The sequence below is a fragment of the Ptychodera flava genome, chromosome 2, assembly GCF_041260155.1.
Source record: "Ptychodera flava strain L36383 chromosome 2, AS_Pfla_20210202, whole genome shotgun sequence".
NCBI classification, from domain to species: Eukaryota; Metazoa; Hemichordata; class Enteropneusta; family Ptychoderidae; genus Ptychodera; species Ptychodera flava.
This window is the reverse complement of record NC_091929.1, coordinates 42,029,374-42,056,284: the sequence shown is the minus strand read 5'-3', so window position 1 is coordinate 42,056,284 and position 26,911 is coordinate 42,029,374. Positions and strand designations below refer to the sequence as shown.

At 38.0% G+C, this 26,911-nt stretch overlaps 2 protein-coding genes across 4 annotated transcripts; one reads left to right on the top strand and one right to left on the bottom strand.

Moving 5' to 3' along the window:
- The first annotated feature begins 5,211 nt into the window (after nt 1-5,211).
- LOC139121177 (probable E3 ubiquitin-protein ligase MID2) lies at nt 5,212-9,539 on the top strand. Of its 2 annotated transcripts, none has more exons than XM_070685862.1 (2): nt 5,212-5,296; nt 5,406-9,539. In XM_070685862.1, exon 2 carries the CDS (start codon nt 5,462-5,464, stop codon nt 7,439-7,441), a length of 1,980 nt encoding a protein of 659 aa, XP_070541963.1. In that variant the 5' UTR covers nt 5,212-5,296; nt 5,406-5,461; the 3' UTR covers nt 7,442-9,539. The 2 variants fall into 2 exon arrangements, with proteins under 2 accessions (XP_070541963.1, XP_070541971.1); XM_070685870.1 differs by having other exon boundaries at nt 5,216-5,306.
- A 286-nt stretch (nt 9,540-9,825) lies between these two features.
- On the bottom strand, nt 9,826-26,449 carry LOC139121190 (carbohydrate sulfotransferase 14-like). Of its 2 annotated transcripts, none has more exons than XM_070685891.1 (3): nt 26,311-26,449; nt 11,516-11,617; nt 9,826-10,915 (listed from the first exon to the last, which is right to left on the bottom strand). In XM_070685891.1, the coding sequence occupies exons 2-3, from the start codon at nt 11,592-11,594 to the stop codon at nt 9,927-9,929; spliced, it is 1,068 nt and encodes a 355-aa protein (XP_070541992.1). In that variant the 5' UTR covers nt 11,595-11,617; nt 26,311-26,449; the 3' UTR covers nt 9,826-9,926. The 2 variants fall into 2 exon arrangements, with proteins under 2 accessions (XP_070541992.1, XP_070541983.1); XM_070685882.1 differs by lacking the exon at nt 26,311-26,449 and adding an exon at nt 23,759-23,864.
- Between the last annotated feature and the right edge of the window lie 462 nt (nt 26,450-26,911).

The window sequence follows — 26,911 nt, the reverse complement described above, 5'->3', positions numbered from 1 at the left end:
GCCAAGCCCAAAAATTCGCATTGAAAATGTGAGACTTTGGTAATTTATTTGCCTCTCGCTGCCGGCCTGACGTCACAACATTCTTCCAGCCACTTTTGTACATATATCGCAATCGCACCTGGAATGTTACTTTCAAATTTCGCGTTTTGACAGTTAATGTGTACTTTGTGATGTCTTACAAACTTGAATCCTTTTTTCCGCCAAAGTCTGAGCTTTTATAACAATTCCTTCATCCATTCTTTGGTAAATACGTGATTTGACTTTTTAAATATTACTGGCTGTGATAATTTCTTCTATGCAGTTTCTGGACAATCATAGGTAACAGGAAAAAAGCCAAGATAGAAAATTTCATACTAAATACCTTGGAAGCTAGTACAAGGGTAACTTTTAAAACACGGTTTCAGAGAACTTAAATAATGCACTCTCTAAGAGTAAACTTTGATACCTATATTGTCATGACAAGACAAGAGTTAAGCTGGTCTTGTTTAAGTTATCCATTAAGTAAAGGGAGAGTAGCTGTAATTTATGACCAAACAACTGCTTTATTATTCTTGTTCTGTAATATATCAACCATTGTGTGTCTGAACCTTTTCACGAAACTTTCCTTAGTAGAGGTCAAATATAATTGTGAAAGGGTCAAAGGTATGCTACAATCCCCGGTGTTAAGCTTATTGAAATAGCCTTCATATGTTTAAGCAAACAATGGACTTTCAGTCCAGACCAAAATTCATGTAGTGCAAATAATACAACACTGTACATAGATATTCTTGCTATGGTGACAAACTGAACTCTGGCCATTTCTGTCCTTAATATACAGGATAAAATCATGAGATATACTCAAAAGATACAGCTACTGTCCCTTGAATATTGAGGTTTACTAACAAATGAGAAAAAAGACATTAAGTGACAAAGCATGAATTCATTGACACAACACGATAGCTGTTAACAGTGAACCCAGTGAAATTTTGATTTGTTGCTGTGCTTTCTCTGATTTTAGTGTTTGACATCAATTTATGGGCAACAGTTCTGTTCTGCATATTGTCATTCGTAAAACCTTGAAATATATTTGCAGGTCATTCAAGATACTGTATTCTCATTTAACCCATTTGGAAATTCTGATATGTCAACAATTTTACCAAAACAGAATGTTTAAAAATGTAACTTTTAAAATATACAGGAATATATGTGTATGTCTTATATATATATATATATATATATATATATATATATATATATATATATATATATATATATATATATATGTATATGTGTATGTCATATAATTATATATGAGTCTAGTCTCCTGATGAGTGAGTGAGTATATATATATATATATATATATATATATATATTATATATATATATATATATATATATATATATATATATATATATATATATATATATATATATATGCACCCTTTTTGTTACCTTTGGCTCAATGGGGTCTGCCTTTTTCAAAAGTTGGAGAAGGGGTTTGGGTCAGACTGTTTTTGATGTCCACAAATTATAATCCACCCAGACCGAAGATACAGTAACTGAGCAGTTCCTCATCAAGAGGAACGTTCACGCTGTTCATTACTGAAGAAACCCAAAACAAACTAAACAAACCCCCAAAACAGCAAAAAAAAAACCCGGAAACAAAAGATAAAAAAAAACATTGCCAGAAGCACATATGTAGGAACCATACCGTATGAATGGAGATACTGCACAAGTCACCCATTCGACACACTTTGCTTTGCATACAGCGAAAAACATGTAAACTATGATGATGTTTGCTATTACCAACGCCTAATATTGCTAAAACCCTAAAACATACCCGTTTTATTTCACCAATACTCATTCTGTTTAATTAGGCCCAGGGTAGCATACAAATCTACAGGCAGACCGATCACATCTGCCACATAATAGAAGTATGCCCAGTTGCCCTGATTAGAGACTGTCATTGCCAATTAATACGTTCAATTTATTATATGTATAATTTAATATTTTTGAATGAAAGTGTTCATTAGATTAAAGTGATACGATGTTTAAATTTTCTGATCTATATTTGTGGTTTTCAAATTTCAATCGCAAGCTGTCCACTTTTCGACGTCTGTCACTTGAAGTAGCTACAAGGGTGCAACTATTTCCCTTTGACAGAACTCGGACCATCAGTTATAATTGTTGAGATATCGTAACCAAATAATTTGAAGTCAAGTTTGAACTTATTATACAAACGCACAAGGTCTTCTTTTCGAACTTCAAAATAGTATTTGGAAAACACGTCTTGGCGAGAATTGTCGGTCACGTGAGTGAAGTAATCCAGGAAATTAGCGTGAGAACGCTGAGGGCGTCCTCTTGTAGACGTGTGAATTTTGCTATTTCAAATTTATTCCTGTACGCAGACAGCAGTCGATGGAAAGGCTCCCTTACGAATAAAACTTTTTTATATGTAGCGAGACGACTTTGTCTTTGATAGTGTGAAACTCGGTTTAGCGTTGGGTAGCGATGGTGGTGCTGTACGTCCATGTGATGCAATCCCTGAACAGACTGTACTTCACCGTTCAAAACAAGCAAAACGCGTTTCCAACTGGTAGCCGCTACTTTTGGAACAGCACAGAATATGAACTTATACTTGTCATCATAGTATAAGGCCCTTGGTTTTTGACTGAATTTGAATCCTTTTTTCCTTGATTCTTGGCATCGCTGGTGCAGCAAATTAAGTCGTCATGCTGGTAAGTAATATCGTTCATTTTATCTTCTTTAACATTTGTAATGTGCAGAAATTCTGGGGAAATATTTCTGTTATTCAGTATATCTGAAGTCTGGCATTGGTCGTACTATTATCGGACGCGGAGAGTTATGGAGGGAAAGTCGTCCTGGGAGAAAAATAATTGGATTTCGTTTATTCAGCTTTTGCAGAAAAAAAGCTGCAGAAATGCTAACATGATTGGGTTATGAAACAGCTGGGTCATGGTGTGAGAGTACAGTTTATTGGAGATGAAAGTACCTAAGCAACTCAGTGCCAACAGGCGAAACACAGTCATTATAAGAAGGATAAAGCTTTTGGGAAAGTATCGAGGGATACTGGCAGCAAATGCATGTGAACTGAAATACATCCGTATTCATGGTGTGATTCTGTACATGTTCATATTTTACAAATACATGTCTGAGAATATGAACAAGTTATCTACTCTTTCAAGTTCAATTTTATTTGCATTATCAGTGTTTAAGTCGCAATAAATGACAATACATTTGCACTTGGTAAGAAACCACTCTCAGTTTGTCTGAGATTGCAAATCAAAGAACCAAAGAATTAGCAGGGAATATTCAGATAAACAAATAAAAAAATCGACCATCAAAATAACTAACAATGTCTCAAACTTTGTTGTCTCCCTAATTACTATTACGTCACTTGATGAAGATTCTAGTGACAATTGTAGGCGTAATTACCCGATCGTACCATCGTATCATGTAGAGTAAATGTAATACTTTGCAGAAATGACAAAAATTTTCATTACGTTATGCTATACATAGGTATCCCCAACTTAGAACATTTTACTTTCGTAGACTCAGGGAACATAAAGTTATTGTTAAGGTATATAGTATGCACCTCGAAAGTGAAAGACTTAAACTTTTGCTCTAACTTTCCTCAAGGAATCTTTCAATCATTCTCTTTCAAAATCAAGAATAAAAATAGGGGGTCACCATGCAAATTTTGGTACTAGAGAAACAAATTACCCAAGACTTACCGATATCAGAAATTCAAAATGGTCGCCATCCCTGTGTTAACTCTATGAAGAAAAAAAAACCGATTATAAGTTTTCTTTCACCAAGAGCTTTAAAATGAACCACCACATGTAGTATATCAGAAGAGAATTGTAAAAGTTTGAGAGTCCGAATGTCTGTCTCCCAGGTGCGTTCTACCTAACCTGTTCACCCCCAATTCCCTGTAAACAGGTCCAAGATCACCATTGATAACAATGGGTTTGGGTTAAACCATGGTGGTGAAAGGGTTAAATTAGATGTTGCCGGTTTCAATTGGCTGATGTTGATGAATCTGAATGTCTACCTGATCGCCATTTCCCCAAGAGACATAATAAACTTAGCCCAAGACAGACGCATGTCATGCAAATAATCATTGTAGGAAAGCCAAGTTCGTTGATATTTCATATTCAAAGTACGTCGTCATGACGCCTATGATCACTCTCACAGCGCCGCCACCGATTGAAGTATACACAAGTTATCTCTCAAAGTACAATTTTCATAACTTTGCCACTGCTGTACTTTGTGTTGCTAGCTTTGTTACCACCGCTACTGCGAGTGCCTTTAAATAGAAGCGGTGCGTATTGTGTACAACAATTATACAGTGGCATGCAATCTTATCGGAAGATAGAAAACTCTTCACCATTGGACGAGAAAACTATTACACGACCCTAATACAGTGTGACATGCAGGTGCAGCCAACCGGTAAATTCATGCTGATGTGCAGCATTGAATAAGCTCTTTCTCTGATTGGTCCATTGTCACTATTCACAGCGACTTAGGGAGTCTATTTGTATTGTTTTAATTATATTGGTAAGATTCAGCTACCCAATTGGATAACAGCTTATTCAGTGCTGCACATTAGCCCGTAAATTCAGTCGATTTTACAAAACAATCATCAATGTTTCTTATGCTGATGTGCTGATTTTACATATGTTCGACCTTGACCTTATAATTTGGACGGCAAAGTGCAGCTCTTCGTAATTGCTCTGCAACCAGCATATACGAAAAATTAAATATGCCCTCCCGCCGAATTATAAAGTGCACTGCCCTGCAGTATCTATGGTCTGTCCTCTCCATAATCCCCCAAACATGTCCACTGCCCTCTCACCATTAGCGGAACTGGTACAGCCGAAGTTCTATTAACGACAGCATCGCCCTCCCTCTACCTATTTTCAGGTACCCACTGTCAGTTATTCACTGTAAAAACTGAAATTCCTTCCCTGTCCTTTATAATAAAATTGGCTTTTTTTCTCCCTGCTAACTGATGATTTTCAACTGAGCATGAACGTTTTTGCTCGCACAGCTTCGTTTTCTGCACCTGGTGAAATAAAATCGATGACTGTTAAGTGAGAAAAGTTATAAAGATATTTCAGTTGAATAACGAAGCGGAAGTACCTTGTTCGCTAGGTGACGTCATGTCGATAAGTTATCAGCTGGTTGACACCATCGCACGGAACCATGGGATATCTGTTTCGGGGAATTCCCCACCATTGCAGTCAATAAAAACACAAGAAGATAATTCGGTTGGAAGCAGGTTCCACAATAGGCAAGTTCACGTGCGCTATTGTCTCACCTTTTTTCACGTAATAGTCACTGATAAGTTTCTGTTATAATGATGTTTGCCTAACCCATTTATTGCTCTACAAATTTGACAGATTGACGGAGGTGGATATACTACTAGTATACAGTAGTGCCCATCGAAGAAGAGGGTATGGCCAGCGTTGGAACGGAATCAAATGTATTCGACGACTTTGAGGAGGAACACCTAACGTGCCAGATTTGTCTTGAACGTTTTAAAGATGCCAGGGTACTCCCGTGTCAGCATTATTACTGCAGAGAATGTCTTACTCGATTCAGTAAGGGTGAAAAAACACTGAAATGTCCGGCCTGTCGTTTTGAGTGTCGACTTCCGGGTGGGGGCGTGCTGGGCCTTCCGAAGTGTCTTTCGGTGAATGCTTTTGTGACATTTCTGGAGGAAAGAAGTACAACGGGTCAAGATGGCGGGTTAGTTTGCGATGGATGTGAAGAAAAGATAGCAGCAATTAGGTGTATCGTTTGCGCTGCTAATTTATGTGATGGCTGTGGAAAATGTCACGCGAAAATGAAAGCGACAAGGGGACATAAACAGAAGACTTTAGCGGAGTATGAATCAACGAAGTTCAAAGGTCAAGAAGCAGATCAAGTGGTGCCACTGTGTACAATTCACGCAGATGGGCAGAAAATCTATTGCTGCGATTGTCAGGTCATAGTTTGTCTGGAGTGTTCGGTTTTTGATCATGCGCAACACAACCATGTTTGTCTTGAAGCCGCTGTGCAAGATGCAAAGTCCAGAATACAGAGTTGTCTGACAGAATTGAAGACGAAACATGACCAGGCTGTTGAGAGCAGAAACAACATCAAGAGTAAAATGGACATTTTACAAGAAACGCTTTACAACGAATCCAAGAAAATCGAAAATTGTTCAAAAATTATTCTTCAAAAAGTAACAGAAAAGTTTGAAGCTATCAAACGCCAGATAAACACAGATAAAACCAACAAATTAGAGTACTTGCAGACACAGTATGCACAAATCATTCCAAATATGTCAAGTCAGCTTGAATGCACTGAGAGGGATATTAATCAGGTCTCTTCTGTGATGTCTAGCTTGGAAGACATTATGCAGCAATCACCAACAATCATCATAGCAAGACAGAGATCAGTGATATCAGAAGTCGAAAATGTGAAATACTCAAATGTTGATGCTCTATCGAATTTGGGATTTCCAAAATTCCAAAAAGAGAAATATTTCGAAACAGCCTTAGAAAATGTCAAAGTCAAGCATCTTTCCATCGGGCGTTTCCAAAGTAGCCGTCTGCAACTTCGGACACAGTCGGATGTAAGTTTAACAGCTGCCGATGATAAAGGCCGATACGAGAGTCGCCGCAAGCGTAGTGCAAGTAATTCCCGTGGGAATGTCGACGACTCTCATACCAGCGAAACCGATGACACCATTGACAGCCCAAATCAGTGTCAACAAGCGTATGTCGACATCCACACACAGAAAGAGACAATGCGCGATCTGTTGAAGACTCCTTTGAAGAGAGGAGACACTTGGTATCTAGTTGGTAGCCGATGGTTTAAACAGTGGAAGAAGTATGTTGGTTATGACAGTTGGGACTTGAATGAAACGGGCAAACAGATCAGTCATCCGGGTCCCATCGATAATTTTGGACTGTTCAAGGAGAACAGTCACAATCTGAAAGAACATCTCGAAGATGGATCAGACTACAGCCTTGTACCGGAAGTGGGATGGAAAAAGCTTTCTTCTTGGTATGGTAAAGTGTCTGGACAACGACCGATAGCGAGGAAAGTTATCGAATATGGTATGTTCGTAAAGCACTGTAAAGTTGAAGTATATCTTATGGAATTCAAACTTTGCAAGTACCCAATACTTCATGTATCTGTGATGGGGAAATTCAGTAGGGAAAGCACAATCACTGAAATAGAAGAAAAAATGCGTAGAGTATTCAACGTATCAGAAGACAAAGAAACACGAGTGTGGAATAAATACTTGAGCAATACCTACGAACACTTGAGTAAGAAGAATAACACTGTTCAGGACGTCAACCTATATCAAGGTCAAGTTCTCGTTTTGGAAGAGAAAAACGCTGATGGCACATGGCCAAGACATTCGGAGTTAAGTACAACCTAGCCCTATTCTCGTCTGGCGAACTTCAATTTTCTGGACATCTGTCTCTACCGAAGATAGGTAAAAATAAACCGAATACAAGACGGAAGAAGTCACCTTCCATAACAATATTTTCATACGACAATATTTGGACTTATGATCAGCATCATTTGGATGAATCAAAGTATTGCAACATAATACCATTCTCTAAAATAAACGATTTTGAGTTACTTCATTCGTTCGGATTACTTTGAACTAAATGCACAGTGCAAGTAATCCCTGAGACAAAGACGATGACATAAATGACACATTCTCGACTGGTCACTCTACAATGTCGTCAAGGAATCTCCCGTGTTACAAACACCTTACCATGTACCAGAGCAAATTCTTTCATACATGTATTTTGCGTGACACATGTGTAGGACGAGCTGATGGCGTGATCATATTATTCTCAGCACACTTGGATGCGTCTGGAACAATTTCATGAGGCTGTTAGAAATTTGCATAGCCTGTGCGTTACGTTAAACATTACTCTTGTTCCTGCAATACCGTTGGACCAATGATGGAAGATGTTTGGCATCAAAGATTGTTAGCGTCAAGGCAACACGGCTTAAACCAATGCCTGGACAAAACCACATCATTACTTCATATGAAGAATACATTAATAACGAGCTGGCTTTTGTTTTTCTTTTCTGAGGTCGTGTACTTAGGTACAGCCCAAGGTTATACTTTTTCGTTTACAACACGAAAATGGCAGTTGCAAGACTGGTCGAACCTTATCGTCTTCAATGGTATATTCATGATGTAATATTAATTTAGACATTCTTTTCAGCTTGCTCTCCATTTCTTTGAATGTTGCTAAAACATTAAAATTTACAGATTTACGTTCATTTATTTTGCAGAGCCACTCATGGTATTATTTTTTCATAAGGTGATACGTGTCGACAAATTTATGTTCACAAATTCATTTCGCTGTTGAGCGTATGTCAACGGAAATTTGAATACTGGCCGAAATTAGAGAGTAATATTTTTTTCCAGTCTCTACCCTGATACGCTTACGAGACCCAAAGGCTGTTACAGCTATTTTTACACAATCTAACACTCAGAAAGTTTACTTGGATTTATTAAATTATACAATGAGATCAACGACATATTTTCGATTAGGAAAGAAATTCGAGTTTTGTTAACAGAAATGCCAGTTACATGTGATTTCCGACAAGCTAGAACAGTCTTCACGTCATGGTTTGATGTTGTGTCGATATACAGTAAAGAGAAAATTCGTAACCGAGGAGGTCAAAAGTATTTTTACACCGTTTGTTTAGCCTGACAGAACTTTTGATGCAATCCATGGCCTAGAACCTGTTTACATGTCCGATCTCATCACTCTAAAATCAGCCATCACGTAATCTCCAGTCTCAGTGGCCGAAAGCATCTTCTTGCTGAAGTGCCAACGCGACTGAAATCATTTGGTGATCGAGCATTCACTCATGTAGCACCACAGTTATGAAATGCTTTGCCTCTTGAGATAAGGGAATTTAACACTGTGACTTATTTTAAATCCAAACTCAAAATCCATCTTTTAAAGCATGCGTGTTGTTTTTAAGTGTTTTCGTGTTGTTTCTAAGTGATGTTTTTTCTCTCTTTTGCCATCTTTTTATACTGTTGCTTTCTTATAGTTTTGAACTTTTATGTTTCAGTTTTATTTCCCTACTTTTTATCATTTATTCAGCGGCTATGGACATGTCGGTGGATATATGGCGATTCATAAGTGCTTGTTCTTCTTCTTATGGTGTTCTGCTGTATGAGCGTCCTGTATATGACTTGCTTATCAACATATTCAGAGGAGTTTCAACTCTATCCTTTATAATATACCGTAGTCAACATCACTACAGGAAAATAACATTAATTATTTTGTTTGAGAATCTATGGACGATAAATACACTGTACAAGTTTTGATTCCTGAACGACGTCGGTATAGGATCTTGGTAAAATACATCTTCCAGAAACGCTTCAAATGATTCAGTGTCTGCCAAAAATTCTTGTACGTTAGTTTCTAGTCCCTCAGAACTCAAGAAAGCAATTCGGAACCATCCCGTATCAATAAAGCTAATGCTTCTGTGCACCTATTTTGTACCGACACATTGCTATATATCTCAGTTGACAGGGAACCCCCGATGGTCTTGTTCTATTACTATCTCCCTATACTACAAACCCTGCCAAGAAAGATACACATTTGACCCTACCAACACCCTTTCCCTTTCATTATAGGCAGACCGATCAGATCTGCCACATGCAAATATGAGTATGTCAAGTTGCCCTTGGTAGATCCAATAATTATCGATGACATTTGGCAAGTAAAATGTCAGATTCTTACTTCGAATTATTAAAGTGATTTAAGTTCTGCGATGTTTTAATATTTCAATCTTTATTTGTTGTTTTCAAATTTTCATCGCAAGCTGACCACCTCTCAACGTCTGTCACTTATAGTAAGTAGATTACAAGGGTACAACTATTTCCTTTTGAGAAAACTCGGACCATCAGTTATAATTGTTGGGATATCATAACCAAATAATTTGAAATCAAGTTCGTATTTCTTATACAAACGAACTAAGTCATCTTTTGGAACTTCCGAATAGTATTTAGAAAACACGTCTTGGTGAGAACTGTTAGTCACGTGAGTATCATAATCCGGGAAGGTGACGTCTCCACTGGCGTGAATTAGAGTAAGAACGCTGAGGGCGTCCTCTTGTAGACGTTCAAATTTTCCGATGAAATCGTACCCTATGTTACACACATTACAAAGGGCAAACATCGGTCTCCAGTGTTGGTCCATGCTAGAAAAAGTTGTGCGAGGATCTATCAGATATTTGACAAATTCCGGGAACGTTACATCATTATCCTTCATTGACGAATGTGAAATTGGTTTTTCTCTGTATTTCTGTATAATATATCTACCATATTTCCTTCTGTATATGGAATTAACTGTTGTCAGTTCAAATTTATTCCTGTACGCAGAGAGCAGTCGATGGAAAGGCTCCCTTACGAATAAAACTTTTTTATATGTAGCGAGACGACTTTGTCTTTGATAGTGTGAGACTCGGTTTAGCGTTGGGTAGCGATGGTGGTGCTGCACGTCCATGTGATGCAATCCCTGGACAGACTGTACTTCACCGTTCAAAACAAGCAAAACGCGTTTCCAACTGGTAGCCGCTACTTTTGGAACAGCACAGAATATGAACTCATACTTGTCATTATAGTATAAGTCCCTTGGTTTTTGACTGAACTTGAATCCTTTTTTCTTGGCTTCTTTGCATTGCTGGTGCAGCAAATTAAGTCGTGCTGTTTGTTGAGAAGCAATATCGTTCATGTTATCTCCTTTAACATCTGTACTCTGCAGGAATTCTGTAGAAACACTTCTATTGCTATGTATATCTGAAGTCTGGACATCACTTGGTCGTACCATGATTGGACGCGGAGAGTTATGGAGGGAAAGTCGCCCTGTAAAAAATAATAATGGTACTTTGTTTATTCAGCTTTGCAGAAAGAACTGGAGATGTAATTTGAAAATTATGTTTAAATTTTGTATGGAAAGAAATGCTAGCATGATAGGCTTATGCAACAGCTGGGTCATAGTGTGAGAGTGGAAAATTCTAGATGAAAGAAGAGAAGCAACACATGTGCATGGCCGACAATTGGAGACGCACTCATTATCTCGAAATGCATTATGTCTTTGCAGGATAAAAATTTGGAAAAGGGATCGAGGTATACTGTCAACGTATGCATGTGAACTAAGACTAAGTGACTAACATACAGCTGTATTCGTGGTGCGTATCTTTGTATATTCATGAATTCACAAATATATGTCTGAGGAAATGAGCAAGTTATAAACAATTTCACTTCCATTGTTATCAATGTATGTGGGTCTGTTTAAAAGGGAATCAGGGGTAAACAGATATTTGGGCTGCCCTCGACAGAACACAGATGCCTGTCGTCTATGTAAACTTAAAAGACATAGCCATTCACAGCCCTGCCATACATAGCCCAGTGTGCCATCGAAGGGTTTTTTAGACATAACCACATGTTTACCAAATTACTTACCAACCGACGTCAAACAGAACGACGTTATGATAAGGAACAATACGCATATCGCTAAAATTTTCCTCGTCGAAAATTTCATCCAGTTTGGCTCCTGGTCTTTCCCTGTTAATCAAAAAAAAAGTTTTCTCTTGTTAAATAATGAACTTAAAACTACAAAAGCAACTACCGTACTGCTACTAAAACTAATAACTGGTGTTGTAAAGAAAAGTTTCCTCTTCGTTAAAGGAATACAGTCGTCAGAACTGCGCTCAAAGGTCGTATGGGACCCATACGACCAATGTAAACACTGTATCCAAGGTACAATAGTGATTGATGAAAGTTAAAACATGTCTGTCATATTCTACATCGTATAATTAAAATGTTGCAGCTATGATGATGAGGCGCATCTTGATATCGTGCACGACATTCATTGTTTGTAAACAAGAAACTCGCACAGGTGCAGTTCCGACGGCTGTTTCCCTTTAACATAAAAAGTGTACTGTAGAGGCAAAATAAAAGTTATTATGGGATGACTGGGAAAGGTATAAAACCAGTATAGACATACATATGACCAACAACAATGACAAACACGTAGACTGGAGTTTTCACGGTGGTTTGGCACAAATTCATTATTATCAATGAGTCGTTTACAGGGATGACTCGGTTAAAAAGCGTTCGAACTAGTATGACACCTTCAAAGATATCAAAATGCTTGACGCAAAAATATTTAAAATTAAGGGAATCTTCGTCAGCCAACATCATCCAAGCATCCAAAAAGTGTACAAGTGTCGCCACTCTGAAAAACAACTCTCCAAAATGACCACTGGCTAGTGACCAATGTCAATATAAATTGTGTCGGAAAATGTGAGGTTAAAGGTCACTTGTGGTTCGGCGAGTAGAACTTAGAGAGCTTTCTAATGCTTCCAGCGGCCTTCGCCGTGTATCGAAACACACACGATTTTGATTCCACTATCTGAAAGTCTGCAGCTTTACCTCGATAAGTTATTCTCGATCATGAAACTTTCTACGTGGGAATAGCTCAAAGTTTCCTCTAGCAAAAGCTTTTACAGAAAAATTATAAGGAGTGTATTTAAGACAGTGATGACAAGACGGGGAGAATTTGATTATTCCTGCAGATTTCACTATGGGTCCCCACATGTAAACAGTCGGGAAACTTTGAGAATCACATTTTCCCCGCCAAAACTTTTATTGTTATTGCAAATAACAGTGGTAAAACATACAATATGTCAGGCTATGTCTACGTTCAAGGGCCTGGAACTCCCGTACTGCCTGCGTGTGACTCTGCGCATGCGGGCCTGAAGAGCGCGAGATGACGAAAGCTGAACACCTGGCTGATACATCACCACATTTGATGCCGTAAACTGCTCACACGTATCGTCTACAAACTTTTCAAAATAAAGAAAAGGTTTGATTTTCATATAATGCTTTTGCGCTGCGGTTAAAGATCACGGAAATAGTATATTTCTTTGTTCCACTTGAATTTTGTAAAGTATGCCGCACAGGCGTTTGTGGGCTGGGCAGACTGAGACTGCTTGATCGATCGATCGTCGGCTCGATTTATCGATCGAGTACTCGTTGCTTTGCTCTCTACCGCAACTAAAATACACAAGGTATGAAACAGAACCACATGCGCTATTTGCTCTGCCCTTCAACGCCACTAAAGCTTCCCCTCAACTTAAGTTGCGTTGGAGGGCAGAGCATCGAGTATACGATTGGACAGACGATCGAGCGATTAAGCAGACTACCCAGCCCACGAGCGCCTGTGAACAGAATCACACGGCCTGACCGAGCGCTCATACAAAACATTCAGAATTACACTTTCGTATACCGTGTTGGATCGCAAATTTAACGATATTATCGAAAATCACGCCGACGAACGGGTTACTAGCATCGTCTTGAAGAAATCGGTCGTTTTTTGAGGCCTGTAGGGCCTAAACGCCAAAGAAGACGGACGCATGCGCACCAGATTTGTATAGCGCTGCCTGGCCGTAGTGTCTTGGCTTAACACGATCAAATGATTAAAACAGTCCATCCACATTAGACTTGGTTGAAGTCTGTGATTTGTGAATGTGCTACTGGGGTGAACGCGGTGATCTGTGTTCTGTGTTCATGTGATACGCGTGAGTCGGGTGAACGCTATACAAGTCAGTTTCTCCCGGAATCAATATAATGGTTTGACTTTCTTGCACGATCTGCATTGCTATGAATTATTGATGAAATGACGTTTGTATTATTGAGCTATAGTACTATTCAACGGATGAAATCATCGTATTTGGCATATTAGGAGTAACTCCTCGACCCCATAAGAGATGTGCATAAAACCACGGTCCGGACCGTGATAAAACTCACATGACGTGGTTAATAAAATGTCGGAGTGCGATCGCTCCCACCGAAGTCAGCACGACCTCTGTTCAGCACCGAAAGCTGTGGAAGTACCAAAAGTACCTCCATGCGGAAACGTAATTAAACCAACCTTCCACTAGGCAGGCTATGGCAAGCCAAACGTTGCAATATTCTAGAAAAAACTACTTTCTTTTTACACAAAACATTTTCTTTGTGCAAACACCTATTTTCGTTTTGTGAATATGCATTTTCTTTGTGTTATAACCTATTTTCTTTGCATGAAAACCTATTTTCTTTGTGTAAAATCCATTTTCTTTGTGTAAAAACCCATTTCTTTGTATGAAAACCTATTTTCTTTGTCTAAAAACCCACTTTGTTCGTGTGAAAACCTATTTTCTTTATGCAAAAAAAACATTTTCTTTTTAAAAAAAAAACATTTTCTTTTCGTACAAAACATTTTCTTTTTGTAAAAAACATTTTCTTTTTGTAAAACCTATTTTCTTTTTGTTCAAAACATTTTCTTTTTGTACAGACCTATTTTCTTTTTGTACAAACCTATTTTCTTGTTGCACAGCCTTCATTCATGTTGCAGAGCCCATCCTAGTATTCCAAAGCGACCATTCGTATTGGTCACGTGTCACATCTGTTTGTGCTTGTCCAACTCACGTTTCTCTTTAAAAATGTGTTATTTTTATTTGAAATATCTTCTTCTATATTAATAGAATAACATACGCAAGTTTGTAAAACTTTCATTCCTGTAAGTATTACCTATGCTTGTATTCCAAAACGGTCATTCGTATAGGGTCACGTAACCTTCGAACTATGGCGTTTTGGTCAAAGGTTATTTGCAGACGCCACCAGTTATGTGCTATCTGTGTTACCGCAGTACTGGTCGGCTCTTCTATGCGCATCTTCGCTTGCCAAGGTCTCGTGTCAGGGCAGCTGGATGCTCTCCGATGAGGTTGTTATTGGGAGACGCTAGTCGAAGTAACGGACCCGTGCGAGCGGACGATGTGTTACGCGATTGAAATCTTTTTCAGTCTCCTCAATATCCTCATAAAAAATTTCAAGTCCCCTCATCTGCATGTATATGGTCAGAATTTTTCAAGTCACCCTCAAATTATCATCTAGCCGTATATTTATTAGGGATGTACGCCCAGACAAAATAAACATTTGCGCAGTTCCGCTCGCTGATGCTCGACACCGCCTGATATCAGCAGTTTGTAGAGCCATATTCCTATGGCAAGTGTAAATTGATTCATTTTCGAATGCATTAGTGGACTTTTGGATTTATCAATCTAGGCTGACCTGAGTTACTCTAACACTGGCCAGGTCAATGACACCTGAAGAGCACACAAGAGAGAGTAGGCAAACTGTGAATTCCTGGCTACATTTTGCCAAATTATGAAAATACTGAGCACAGGGACCTACCCAGTGACCGATTTTTTTCAAAAGTACCAGACATGTATGACTGAGATGCTACTTAAAAAAGTTGTATGAAATCGACAATACTGGAAGGTTAAAATAGTACATCAAATTAACGATTTCATCTCTGAAATTTTGGATGTGATAATGGCAAATTTGGTAAAAATGATTCCATTTAGTCACACATCTTTTCATTTAAAGTCTTTACTTTTCAAAGTTTTACTTTTGTCATTATACGATGAGAATGTGAAACTTTCATTCACAGCATGAACTTGCAATGAATGGTTTTATATATTGCTTTACGCGAATTCATGAAAAACAATTACTTTTCATCGTACATTTGTAAAAAGTCAAGCATGGTGACCCATCTTTTTCTTTAGTATTTTATTATTCTAGTATGCCAGAATTCAAAAATCCGTGATAAATAAGGACCCGGTCAAAGTCGTCATAAAGTATCGTCCAGTTGGAATACTTAGACGATACTAGATGATAGTATCGGATAGTATCGATATTAATCATAAATCGTATTATGTAACGAGTTCTAAGCGGTCATATTAAACTATACTAGACTCTAAGATCGATATTTTCTAGCATCGATACTAGACGATACATATCAAATATCGCCATTAGATGTGCAATGTCGCACTGCCCTCGCGCTAGGTAGGCTTGCGCTTAGATCGTGGGGTGAAGCAAGTCTACTGTAGGTGGGAGTGACCGTACGCGTCATTCTCCAAAGCGGTGTCCCTCGATCATGTGACCTGGTAAAAACTATATCCGCAACGTAGATTAAAACAGTTAATACGAATAGGGGACAATTAATTACTCAATAAGTTGAAAAAATTCATTTAAAAGTCAAAAACAAAGATTCTAAGCGACTGGTGGGCTAATCTACTCGTGGCATCTGCAAATAACCTTTGACCAGAGCACATTTCACTAGAGCGCCATCTTTATTCGAAGGTTATGTGAACAATACAACATGAATGAAGGTTGTGCAACAAGAAAATACGTTTTGCAACATGAATGGAGGTTTTGAAATAAGAAAATAGGTTTTTCGACATGAATGAAGGTTATGCAAAAAGAAAATAGGTTTGTACAAAAAGAATATGTTTGTACAAAAAGAAAATGTTTTGTACAAAAATAAAATATAGGTTTTACAAAAAGAAAATGTTTTTTACGAAAAGAAAATGTTTTTTTTAGCAAAAAATGTTTTTTTACACAAAGAAAAATAAGTTTTTACACAAAGAAAATGGATTTTTCAAAACGAAAATAGGTTTTTATGCAAGGAAAATAGATTTTTACACAAAGAAAATGGACCAATACAAAAAGAAATGGTTTTCTACACAAAGAAAATGTTTTATGCAAAAAGAAAATAGGTTTTCAATAATATTGCAACGTTTGGCTTGCCTTAGCAGGTCATATCAATTTTCTGGTCGCTGATGTGCACAGCTTTCAGTCTTCTTTCGTTCAACTTCTGGGCTTGCTTCTTCATTAGAACAACATGGGCGATTTCAGTCAGTACAGTAATAGCCAATTTTCTCAATTCTCTTACGTGTCCAAAGCGATGAAAATCAGAACAATGTAGGGCGACTTTGTACGTCAGTGTTTTACACCTGCCAGTTGGTGTGCAGACGAACACATATTTTCTCTGAATATAACTCGACAACTCTTCTCTAGTAACCTTACATGGTTTGCGATGGTCAACCGATCAGTTTTAAAACGCGGTCGATGTGCGGACTTTGTGCCATAGTTGCTAAGCGATATCAAAGTGGACGCGTTCTTTTATCGGGGAAGATAACCGGGGGAGGGCTGTCAATCATATTTTATTTGCTTTACGTCACTGTTTACACAATCTCTGTCGCCGCCGGTATTGTGCAAGGAGTCCATTCGGTGAATCTGGCAGAAACTAACTACCTACTGCGCCGACTCAAAGGTAACGCGTTTAATCACCAGGAAAACCGGGCCTGGGCTGCCAGATCCGAATAGGTTTGTATGAAATAGGAGAGACACAAGGAAACTATTATAAATGATTTTATTTTTTAGAAATTCACCGACTTGAACCAAGTCTACCCCTCCCCCCCAATTCAAAACACTGATCATGACTGAAAGCAGTGGTTAATTATAATGTTCGATGTTGTTCGTGTTTCGATTTCACAGGTGAATAAATATACCCTAATCAATTTTTGTGTTGACAAAGGTCACACATCGTCGTAAACCACGTGCCTCTTTATGGCAACAGCTTAGCGCTACCCGTTAAGAGGCCTTGATTTTTGCGTTGGTCAGCGGAGGGGAAATTATTACTCTGGCTCGCTAGAATGAGATCACACAAAATGGGATTCAAAATCTGAAATAAAAATGACCCTAAATTAGGTCATCAACTGACCATCTTCAAGTGACTTTTAATCTTGCAGTTAACGGTGTTGTTGATGGTGTTTTAGAAGAAAATATTGTTTCGGAGTTACCCAAAGATTCTACTGGAATGAAAAACTTGCAGACACATTTCACAAGTTTTGGACAGGAGAATCTTATGGTACTCTTCAAGATTCATTTCGTAATGTTCTTGCCAATGGCAATGTCCTTCAGGCAGCAGATATTGTGTCGCAAATGTTAGAAAATGCGGCAAGTCTTATGAAATCCTCAAAAAAGTCTCCATTTCGTTCTTCACCTAGAAAAAAATGATTGGTTTGATAAAGAATGTTATCAAATGAAACAGCGGGTCAACAAAGCATTAAGACAATTTCGTAAGTCTAAAGATAGTCGGAATAGCTATATTTTACGTAGAAATAGTTACCATTCCCTTCTAAAGGAGAAGAAAGGGTCCTATATGGAGAATGAAAAGCTAAAGCTTGAAAAGGCTGCCAAAAATAACAATTCTAAAGCGTTTTGGGAACTCTTGAAAAGTAAAACCTGTGGTCCATCAAAACAGATTCCTCTGAATGACTGGTATAATTTCTTTTCTAATTTATTCTCAGAGTCTGAAACACATACTACTTCACCAGATGATATATTTTATACAGAAGTCAAACTTTTCTTAGAGAATCTTGATGCCAACACAGATGTTGACTTTGATGTTAATATTGACCTACTTGATCATGAAATTACATTGGCAGAACTGGAAGGTGCTATCTCTCGTTTAAAAACCAATAAGGCGCCAGGCATTGATGGAATATCACCAGATATTTTCAAACACGCTCCACTGTCTTTTAAAGAAGCTCTCCTTGCGCTTTGTAATAAAATTCTCGATACAGGTTCATTTCCTAGTCAATGGGTTATAGGTTTAATAATTCCACTACACAAAAAAGGTTCTAGAGAAATTGTTAACAACTACAGGGGAATAACTTTGTTACCAACCATCACCAAAATTTTTAGTGACATTGTTTACCGTAGATTACTCCAATGGATTGAGCATAATTATCCTGTAGTAGAAGAACAAGCTGGATTTCGAAAAGGTTATTGTACCATTGACAACATTTTCATTTTGTATACAATCATTAATCGTTATATGTCACTCAGTGGTAGGCTGTATTGTGCATTTATTGATTTCGAAAAAGCTTTCGACAGGGTCAATCATGCTATGCTTTTTTATAAATTATTCAAAGTTGGAATTCGGGGTAAATTATTTACAGTGTTACGCTCTATGTACTCTGATGTTAAGGCATGTATCCAAACTCCTGTAGGAATAACTGAATTTTTTAGATGTGAACTTGGTGTCCAGCAGGGCAGCATCTTGTCACCTCTTCTGTTTACGCTCTTTATCAATGACCTTGGGGAAGCATTACATCACGATTTTGCAGGAGTTCATATTGCATGTAAAAAACTTTTTTATTTACTATTTGCCGATGATTTGTCTCTTTTTAGTACAACAGCTATTGGTCTCCAGCGTCTTTTAAATAATTTATCTTTGTATGCACGTAAATGGAAACTAAAAGTAAACACGGGTAAATCAAAGATAGTTGTGTTCAGACGTAGAGGGAGATTAAAATCGTACGAAAATTGGTTTCTAGATGGCACGAAACTTGAAGTTGTACCTTTTTATAATTATTTGGGTATTGTACTATCTTGTTCAGGTTCATGGGACCAAGCTCAACGGCATCTAGCAGCCAAAGCCTCGAAGGCAGTGTTTGAAGTTAAGAAAGCCATCGCTCGATTTGGTACTATCGATGTTAATCTTGCATTTAAAATATTTGATAGTAAAATCCTCCCAATCTTAACGTATGGGAGTGAAATGTGGGGCTTCCACACGGCTGACCAAATTGAAATAGTGCAAAATAAATTTTGTCGTTTCGTATTGAAATTGTATGGCAATGCATCCACCCTCGCTGTCAGGGGTGAGTTGGGCCGTTTTACAATACGCACATGTAGACTTGTAAAGATTATTAAGTATTGGCTACGTTTAATTGCAATGCCACAACATCGTCTTGTGTACAAGTGTTATTTATTTCAATGTGAAGAAGCTAATAAGTGTAAACCATGTTGGGCCTATGATGTTAAAATGTTGTTGTTTTCCTTTGGCATGGGTGAAGCATGGCTCAACCAAAGTGTGGGTAATAATGTTAATTTTATTAATTTATTCAAACAGAGATGTCGAGATATTGACTCTCAGAATTGGAGCTCAAATTTACATCTTTTTCCCAAACTGGACTGTTACCGTACTTTCAAATATTCTTTTAAGCAAGAGATGTATTTATCTTGTATTGAAAATGACCGGTACAGAGAGGCCTTATGTCGCTTTCGAGTATCTATGCATTCCTTACGCATTGAGGCAGATAGGAAATTACGTAACGAACGTGCAGAAAGAACCTGTGCATACTGTATTTTAAAATCAATTGAAGATGAATTCCACTTCTGTATAATTTGTCCTCTTTATCAAGATTTAAGAACAAAATACATTCCAAAATATTTCTACTTAAATCCGTCAAACCAAAAATTTAGTTTGCTCATGCAGACTCAGAGTTCAACTGTTTTACGCAATCTAGCGAAATTTGTCTTCTTCGGTATGAAGAAGCGTTCTGAGACACCTGCAACGATGTAATAACACCTGCTTTTGTATAGCTATTGTTACTTTCTTTTCTTTTCTTTTCCTCTCTCTCTCTCTCGCCAATTCCTGAGAGAGCGTCCTGTACATTTGTTTGATACCTGATATGGAATACTTTGAGGCCGGTGGCCTATAGTATCTGAATAAACTTATTATTATTAGGTCACCAACTCATATATCACCCTTATAATTAGAATGATTAAGCAATCGGAATTGAAACGTTCATCTCGGTCTCATGATGTGAAAGTTTTTAGTTTATTATTTTCCACTATAGGCCTACAGCCATCGTGCTGGAAAGCGTTTTGCAAATACCGGTTATATTGCTGCAGAAGGGAATTCTAGTTTTTGCCCGGCGTGTCTTTCCTCGCCATTAAAATGGAGACTTAAAGGGACATTAGCTGTAACTTGTGGCAAGTTTTTCAGCATTCTGCTCCTGTATGTCAACTACCGTGTCTGACCCTAAATCCGTTTGTCATGCTGAAATTTCGAGTATTCTTTTTGTCAACACAACTTGTATGTGTGAAGTGATAATTGTTTATTGTTTACAAATGAATTCTAGTCCGGACTTGAATACAATTTTTAACAATAACAATGTAGATTACACTCATATAGGTTGTGTTGATATGCTAAATACTTGGCATTAAATTACAATTTAGGGATTCAATGCAGAAAGTGTAGGGAAACCACAAAACAAAAGTTCTGAAAAATAGCTAAAAGATACAGCTTATGGAGACTTAAAATAAAACTACAAGCGAAGCTTTGTGATATTCGTCATTCTTTTCAGTACATATGCAAGTGACTCATGAAAGATTAATCAATATTTCTTCTCATTATTTGCTGTGGAAATGGAATGAGTTTCTTTAAGTACCTATTATAGGATATTTACTCAATGTTATTATCTCGAACGTGAACTACATATGCAACGCAGCATACCATACACGCATTACAATCGTCACAGAGACAATATCCTATCATCCATAGGAATACATCGCACTACATGCCCTCTGTCCTCAACATGGATGTTGTATTCTTTCGGTTTTTTTAATCTCACCGGGTTTTGAAAATGGCGGGAGGTGAAAACTGTTCACATGCCTATACCCGCCCAGTGTGTTGCAAAATTATATAAAAAAGCTACCCCACTGAATGAACAGAATACAAGAGTATACGAGGAAATTGTCCGAAATTTTAGTGTCACATAATTACACAGAGACACAGCTCAATGACATTGGGTTGAACCACCGGGTAAAAATAGCATCAAAGTAAACTACTACAGGGTACTGTACTGAAAATATTTTGATGTATTCTCTCCGCAGCAAATATTTATTACATTTTTTCTCCGAGTCGCCGACTCTTATAACTTTGTAATCATTAACGGTTATGGCTCTTTGATTAAGGGAAATCATTTATCAGTTGTTCATTCTAAAGGACAAAAAGGACCGTGAGTTGGATTGGATGAAGTTTAGAGCTGGCCATATCTGACGTCATGGAAAAAATATCACGTGATCGTCTCTGAAGCAGACGATCGTTTACAAGTGACCGACATTTGTAAATGTAGCATTCATAGTCATCGTTTGTCCGCTTTTCGTAACCTGAGGTCATTTGAAGAAAATTCTTTGTTTGCAGTCCTTGGATTTTTGAAAAGCCTACCTGCCAGCCAGGAAAAAAACCCAAACAAACAGACAAAAAAGACAAGTGCATTAACATAAGCTAAATTTGGATTTATTTGGAAAAATAATATTTTTATTTGTAATAGTGTTAACATTGTGTTTGTTTTCTTAGTTTCTCTAAAAACATACCAGTAAGCGGATGGCAAACAAAGAATTTTATTTAAAGCGCCCAACGTCAAATATTCGTCATCCTTTGCAACGTGTCACTTATGGAGAGAGTACAGGAATTAATGCCTCTTAAAAACGTCTACTCGACCTACTTTCCTGTTGCCATGGAGACTGGAAAAGCCAGGGTCTAACATGCGAAAACGTACAGAAACGGAGGATTCAATAGATTTTACATAAGCTCGGATATTCTGCTGTCTTGTAAAAATAGGCGATCGCTGGCCGTAATGAGTTCGTTTAATTCTTGGAAAGCATTAAGAAAACCTGTGACAAGAATTTGCGCGCCTCAAAAATATCCCATTACATTTGTAATCGCAGCTTTCATAGAAGCCATGCTTAGCTGTAGTTGACTTCATCAGCTTGCCGCCTGTGAAGGTCATTTTACTTAGAGCCTAAACAAGGGCATTTAACACTGACGCGCTAGAAGGAACCATTGATCCGAAATTACCCGTGTATTTCCCATGAACTTGGCAGCAAATTTGCCCCTCCCCTTCCCTGGGACAGTAGAATTTCCCTGTCAAACCCACGACAACGCGACGTACAGCTGGCTTGCGTTTTGATACAAAATAACATTTTCAATGTCTGATAAGATATTCCCGCCGGCTAGAGAAACCTGACGTCGATTGAAGTCAGGTATTTCTTTGGCTCTAGCGTAGTTTGTAATATCGTGAACCCCGATGCAGTGAAAACGCTACGGTACATGTAGGCGATCGCATTTGGCCTTCCGCATATCGTATGTCGTTCCGCTCTGTTTAAACCTATTAGCCTGGCTGTTATCTGATAAGTGATTTCGAATTAAGTCTAGTTGGTTCGTTCTCTATCGTCTTCCTAAGCTAAAATCGAAGTCTACAAAATAAATAACTATTGGCTCGGTCGCATTTTGTCCTTCACAGACAGGCAGACACATAGCACGGCAGTAAACCCGACTGAAAATGGAAAATTTCAAAGGTACAGTATTTACAAAATATTCAAATATATTATTATAAATATGACCTACGTGCGATTACACATCACATGATTATTAATCTACAGACCCAATCTAAAGCTAATGCACTACACTTAATGACGAGTGTGAAAATGACCTATAACACGTGAAAGAATTTTTTAAATATTAATGGTGATTAGGTCTTCAAATTGCTGTCTGCCCGCAATTATCCCCGACAATAGAACCCGCTCTGCTTGTCTCTGGCCTGTATCGAAATAGTGAAATGCCATTGGATGCCTATGACCTGCAACGATGTCAAGACGCAAAAACAGCGGAATCTCGACAAACACAGAAGACGAAAATGGGGGTCACTACGATAGGGTCAATGTTAATGAATAAAGGCGCCAACAAAATATTTCCTGTTCGCAAGAAAATTTCGTCGGAAAGCAAGATGTCTGGTCTGTGCATTACCATGAAATGTAATAGTGTATTGGCACATATAGAACTGGCAGATTGCCAATATAAAGATGGGTTTCCATCATATCTTCATGAACATTGATTTTAAATCCTTTGGAAACATGAAGTTGCCGTTATATCACCGGGCGTTTCATTTCTCATCGTGTAAAGCTGTGAGTGGACGCGTGTCCCAATGATTGGGCGGGTTTAGAAGGTAATAAACGCCTTACCATCTGCCGAGCACGCCATGTCTGTACGTGATCTTCCGGGCGTGTTTGGCAATCGCACTGTCACACAAACACAGCCGCTGATGCCGTTCACCGCATCCCCAATCAGTCAAATTTACAACGAGTTAGGGGATCTCGTCCCCTATCACACTGTGAAATACACTGTACCTTGATAATTATGCTGATTTTCTGTAGTTGTTTATATTTTTTCGGACACGGCAGATAAAAATAGCTTGTAATATGCTCCATACATTCCAAAATTGAAATATGACAAAATAAAAAAACCGAATGTGTCCCTGTTTTTGCTCCGATATTGTTGCATGGCTAGTAGTGCGTGCGATATCAACTACATGAACTATGTATAGTGTTGTATTTATTTTTTTTAAACGCGTCAAAGATTCCAAAGCAATTAAGCCAGATCAATTAAATCTATTGTGATAGGGACAATACAGTAACTTGTGATAATATAGTCCTTAATTTTGTTCAATAATATATGTTTATTTTTCTAACTTGTTATGTTGAAATACAAAATACTGAGTATTAAGCCTTGACTTGACACAAAATGTCGAACACTACATGTAGTTTTGTTGCTGACAATCGATGTCGAAGTCCTGTGACTAAAATAACAATATCGAACGTTACACATGTACAGGCCTAGCTGGAAAGTTCAATATTTACGAGAAGAAGATACTATGTTTTACGTGCAGTAACGTAGTGCAATAGTTTGTCCGTATTTCTCCCAAGTGCGCCACACTGATACACTGTCAAAATATATTTTTCAGCCCTTAATTAAGTTCAATTAGATTTGTTGTGTGGAATAGCGTCCAACAAAACATAACATGACGCAATAAACAACGCCACAGGCGGGAATTCTCGAGATTTGGGAACAACGCAACACGACGTTATCACGACTCGTGCTATATATCTCGAGAGAGAGTATATATACATATATATATATATATATATATACATATATATATATATATATATATATATATATATATATATATATATATATATATATATATATATATATATATATATATATATATATTATACACCTACTGCCGTAACCTATGGGAGTTTGACCGTCCAATAACTTTCCGTATTTTGTATAGTACGCGGAGTCCCGAATACGGGAGACGCGCGACGCGCCTGTTTTGACCTGTCTGATTATCGGATGTAAACAAACTATTTTACGGAGAGTTATAGACATAATAACATCTTCCACCAAAATGTATTCGTAGTATAAGGTTTAAAACACGCTAAACACAAAACTGAGTCTAAATGCAATTGATTTTTATTTTAAAAAACAAATTAAATTGAAAATATTCAGCGAAGTTTGCTTGAGCTGCACTGAAAATTAATTGGCTTCGTGCCAACGCAAGGGACTTGTACTACGGAGCAGTAGATCGCGCGCGTTCCACTCATATCGCGCGTGCCGCATCCCTCAAAATTTACCATAGAATTAGTTTATACGGACGGTTAATGGAGGGAGGTGTATAATAATAGGGTTATACACAAAATACGGCCCTGTATGGACTCGGGCTCAGTGAGTGACGTATTGGACTCGCCTTCGGCTCGTCCAATACGTCACTCACTGAGCCCTCGTCCATACAGGGCCGTATTTTGTGAATAATCCTATATTATATATATATATATATATATATATATATATATATATATATATATATATATATATATATATATATATATATATATATATATAACCTTTTTGACTATATGAAACAAATTTTTAGTGGGAATGTAAACTGGTTTATACTGGTAAAAATAGTAATTTATGTGCGTGTGTGTGTAATGTGTGTGTATGTGTGTGTCTGTGTCTATGTGTATCTGTGTGTGTCTGTATTGTGTGTGTGTGTGTCAGTGTGTTTGCTAGAACAGACATTATGAAAATCGACGTATTTATTGTGTGTGTTTTTGCATGTGCTTTTTTTTTGTCCCGTGGTCCATTTGAATTCTGGATTAAACTCATTAGCCATGTGTACGCCTCGTGCTTATCTGCATCAGCTGTTACGCTCTGGACGTCGACGCTCGTTAGCGGTGGCAGTTTGGCGGCTGCCCCCGATTTCACTGTTTATCGGTTGATATTTTAATTACCGGCAACAACATGAACAATTTTCCTGTTTCTATTTTAATAACAATTTGTAAGATTATGCCATTCAAAATATCATGACAAAAGCTCCATAGAGAGAATTTATATTCGTTGGCCACACGATGATAAAGAGGGACATACAAACGTAACAAACGTAACACACACACACGCTCTCTCTCTCTCTCTCTCTCTCTCTCTCTCTCTCTCTCTCTCTCTCGCTCTCTCTCTCTCGGTTAAAAAATACACCGAGTAAAGTTACAGGACCAAATAAGTTCTGCACGACTTCTTCTGAGACATCCTAATTTATTATACTGTTATAATCAGTGCAACGTTCGCGTGTTACACAAAGCATATAAGTATTGGGGGCTTCATCTTTCGTTAATGAACACTCTTAAAAAAGAATAGGCGCTGAAAAATGGGCCGTGCATATAACACTCACCTAATTCTGGTGTTGGTCTTCTTTGAATCCAAACTGCGAAAAATTAACTTGGACTTTGCAGCCAGCAAATAACCAGTCCAGTGGTCTGCTTCTCTTAAATATTTAATACTGAGGACCAATAATCATTTATTGAATTATTTTGATGTAACACCTGTGACTTCGCAGAAAAAAATCTGAACATCAGCGCGTGAGGGCGCAATACTTCGGCCCAGTTGTGGGGAAATGGTGGTGTTTAATGTAGATGGTTGACCCCTGGTTTTACCTCAGCATGATTTTGAGCCATCATTTTGCAAAAAATGTCTAGTCTTGTCGCCGGTATTTAGGCCAAAATGTAGGCTTTTGACCCCCTAATATCCTCAAAATTGTCGACTTTGTGCTCGGCAGTTCTCGCTGTGCAGGTTACACCTGTACCCATATCGGGGTGAGTACCTCCATCCTCGGGACGGATGCTACTGAAGTGACATCGTCTTTTTGTAACATTTTCCTACACTTTATTTTGATGCCGACGGTCAGTAGTTGACAAAGAAACAAACTTGAGAGTGAGGGATAGTCGATCGGAGGGCGACATTTTCACGACAACGACATTATAGAGGTTTAGTTA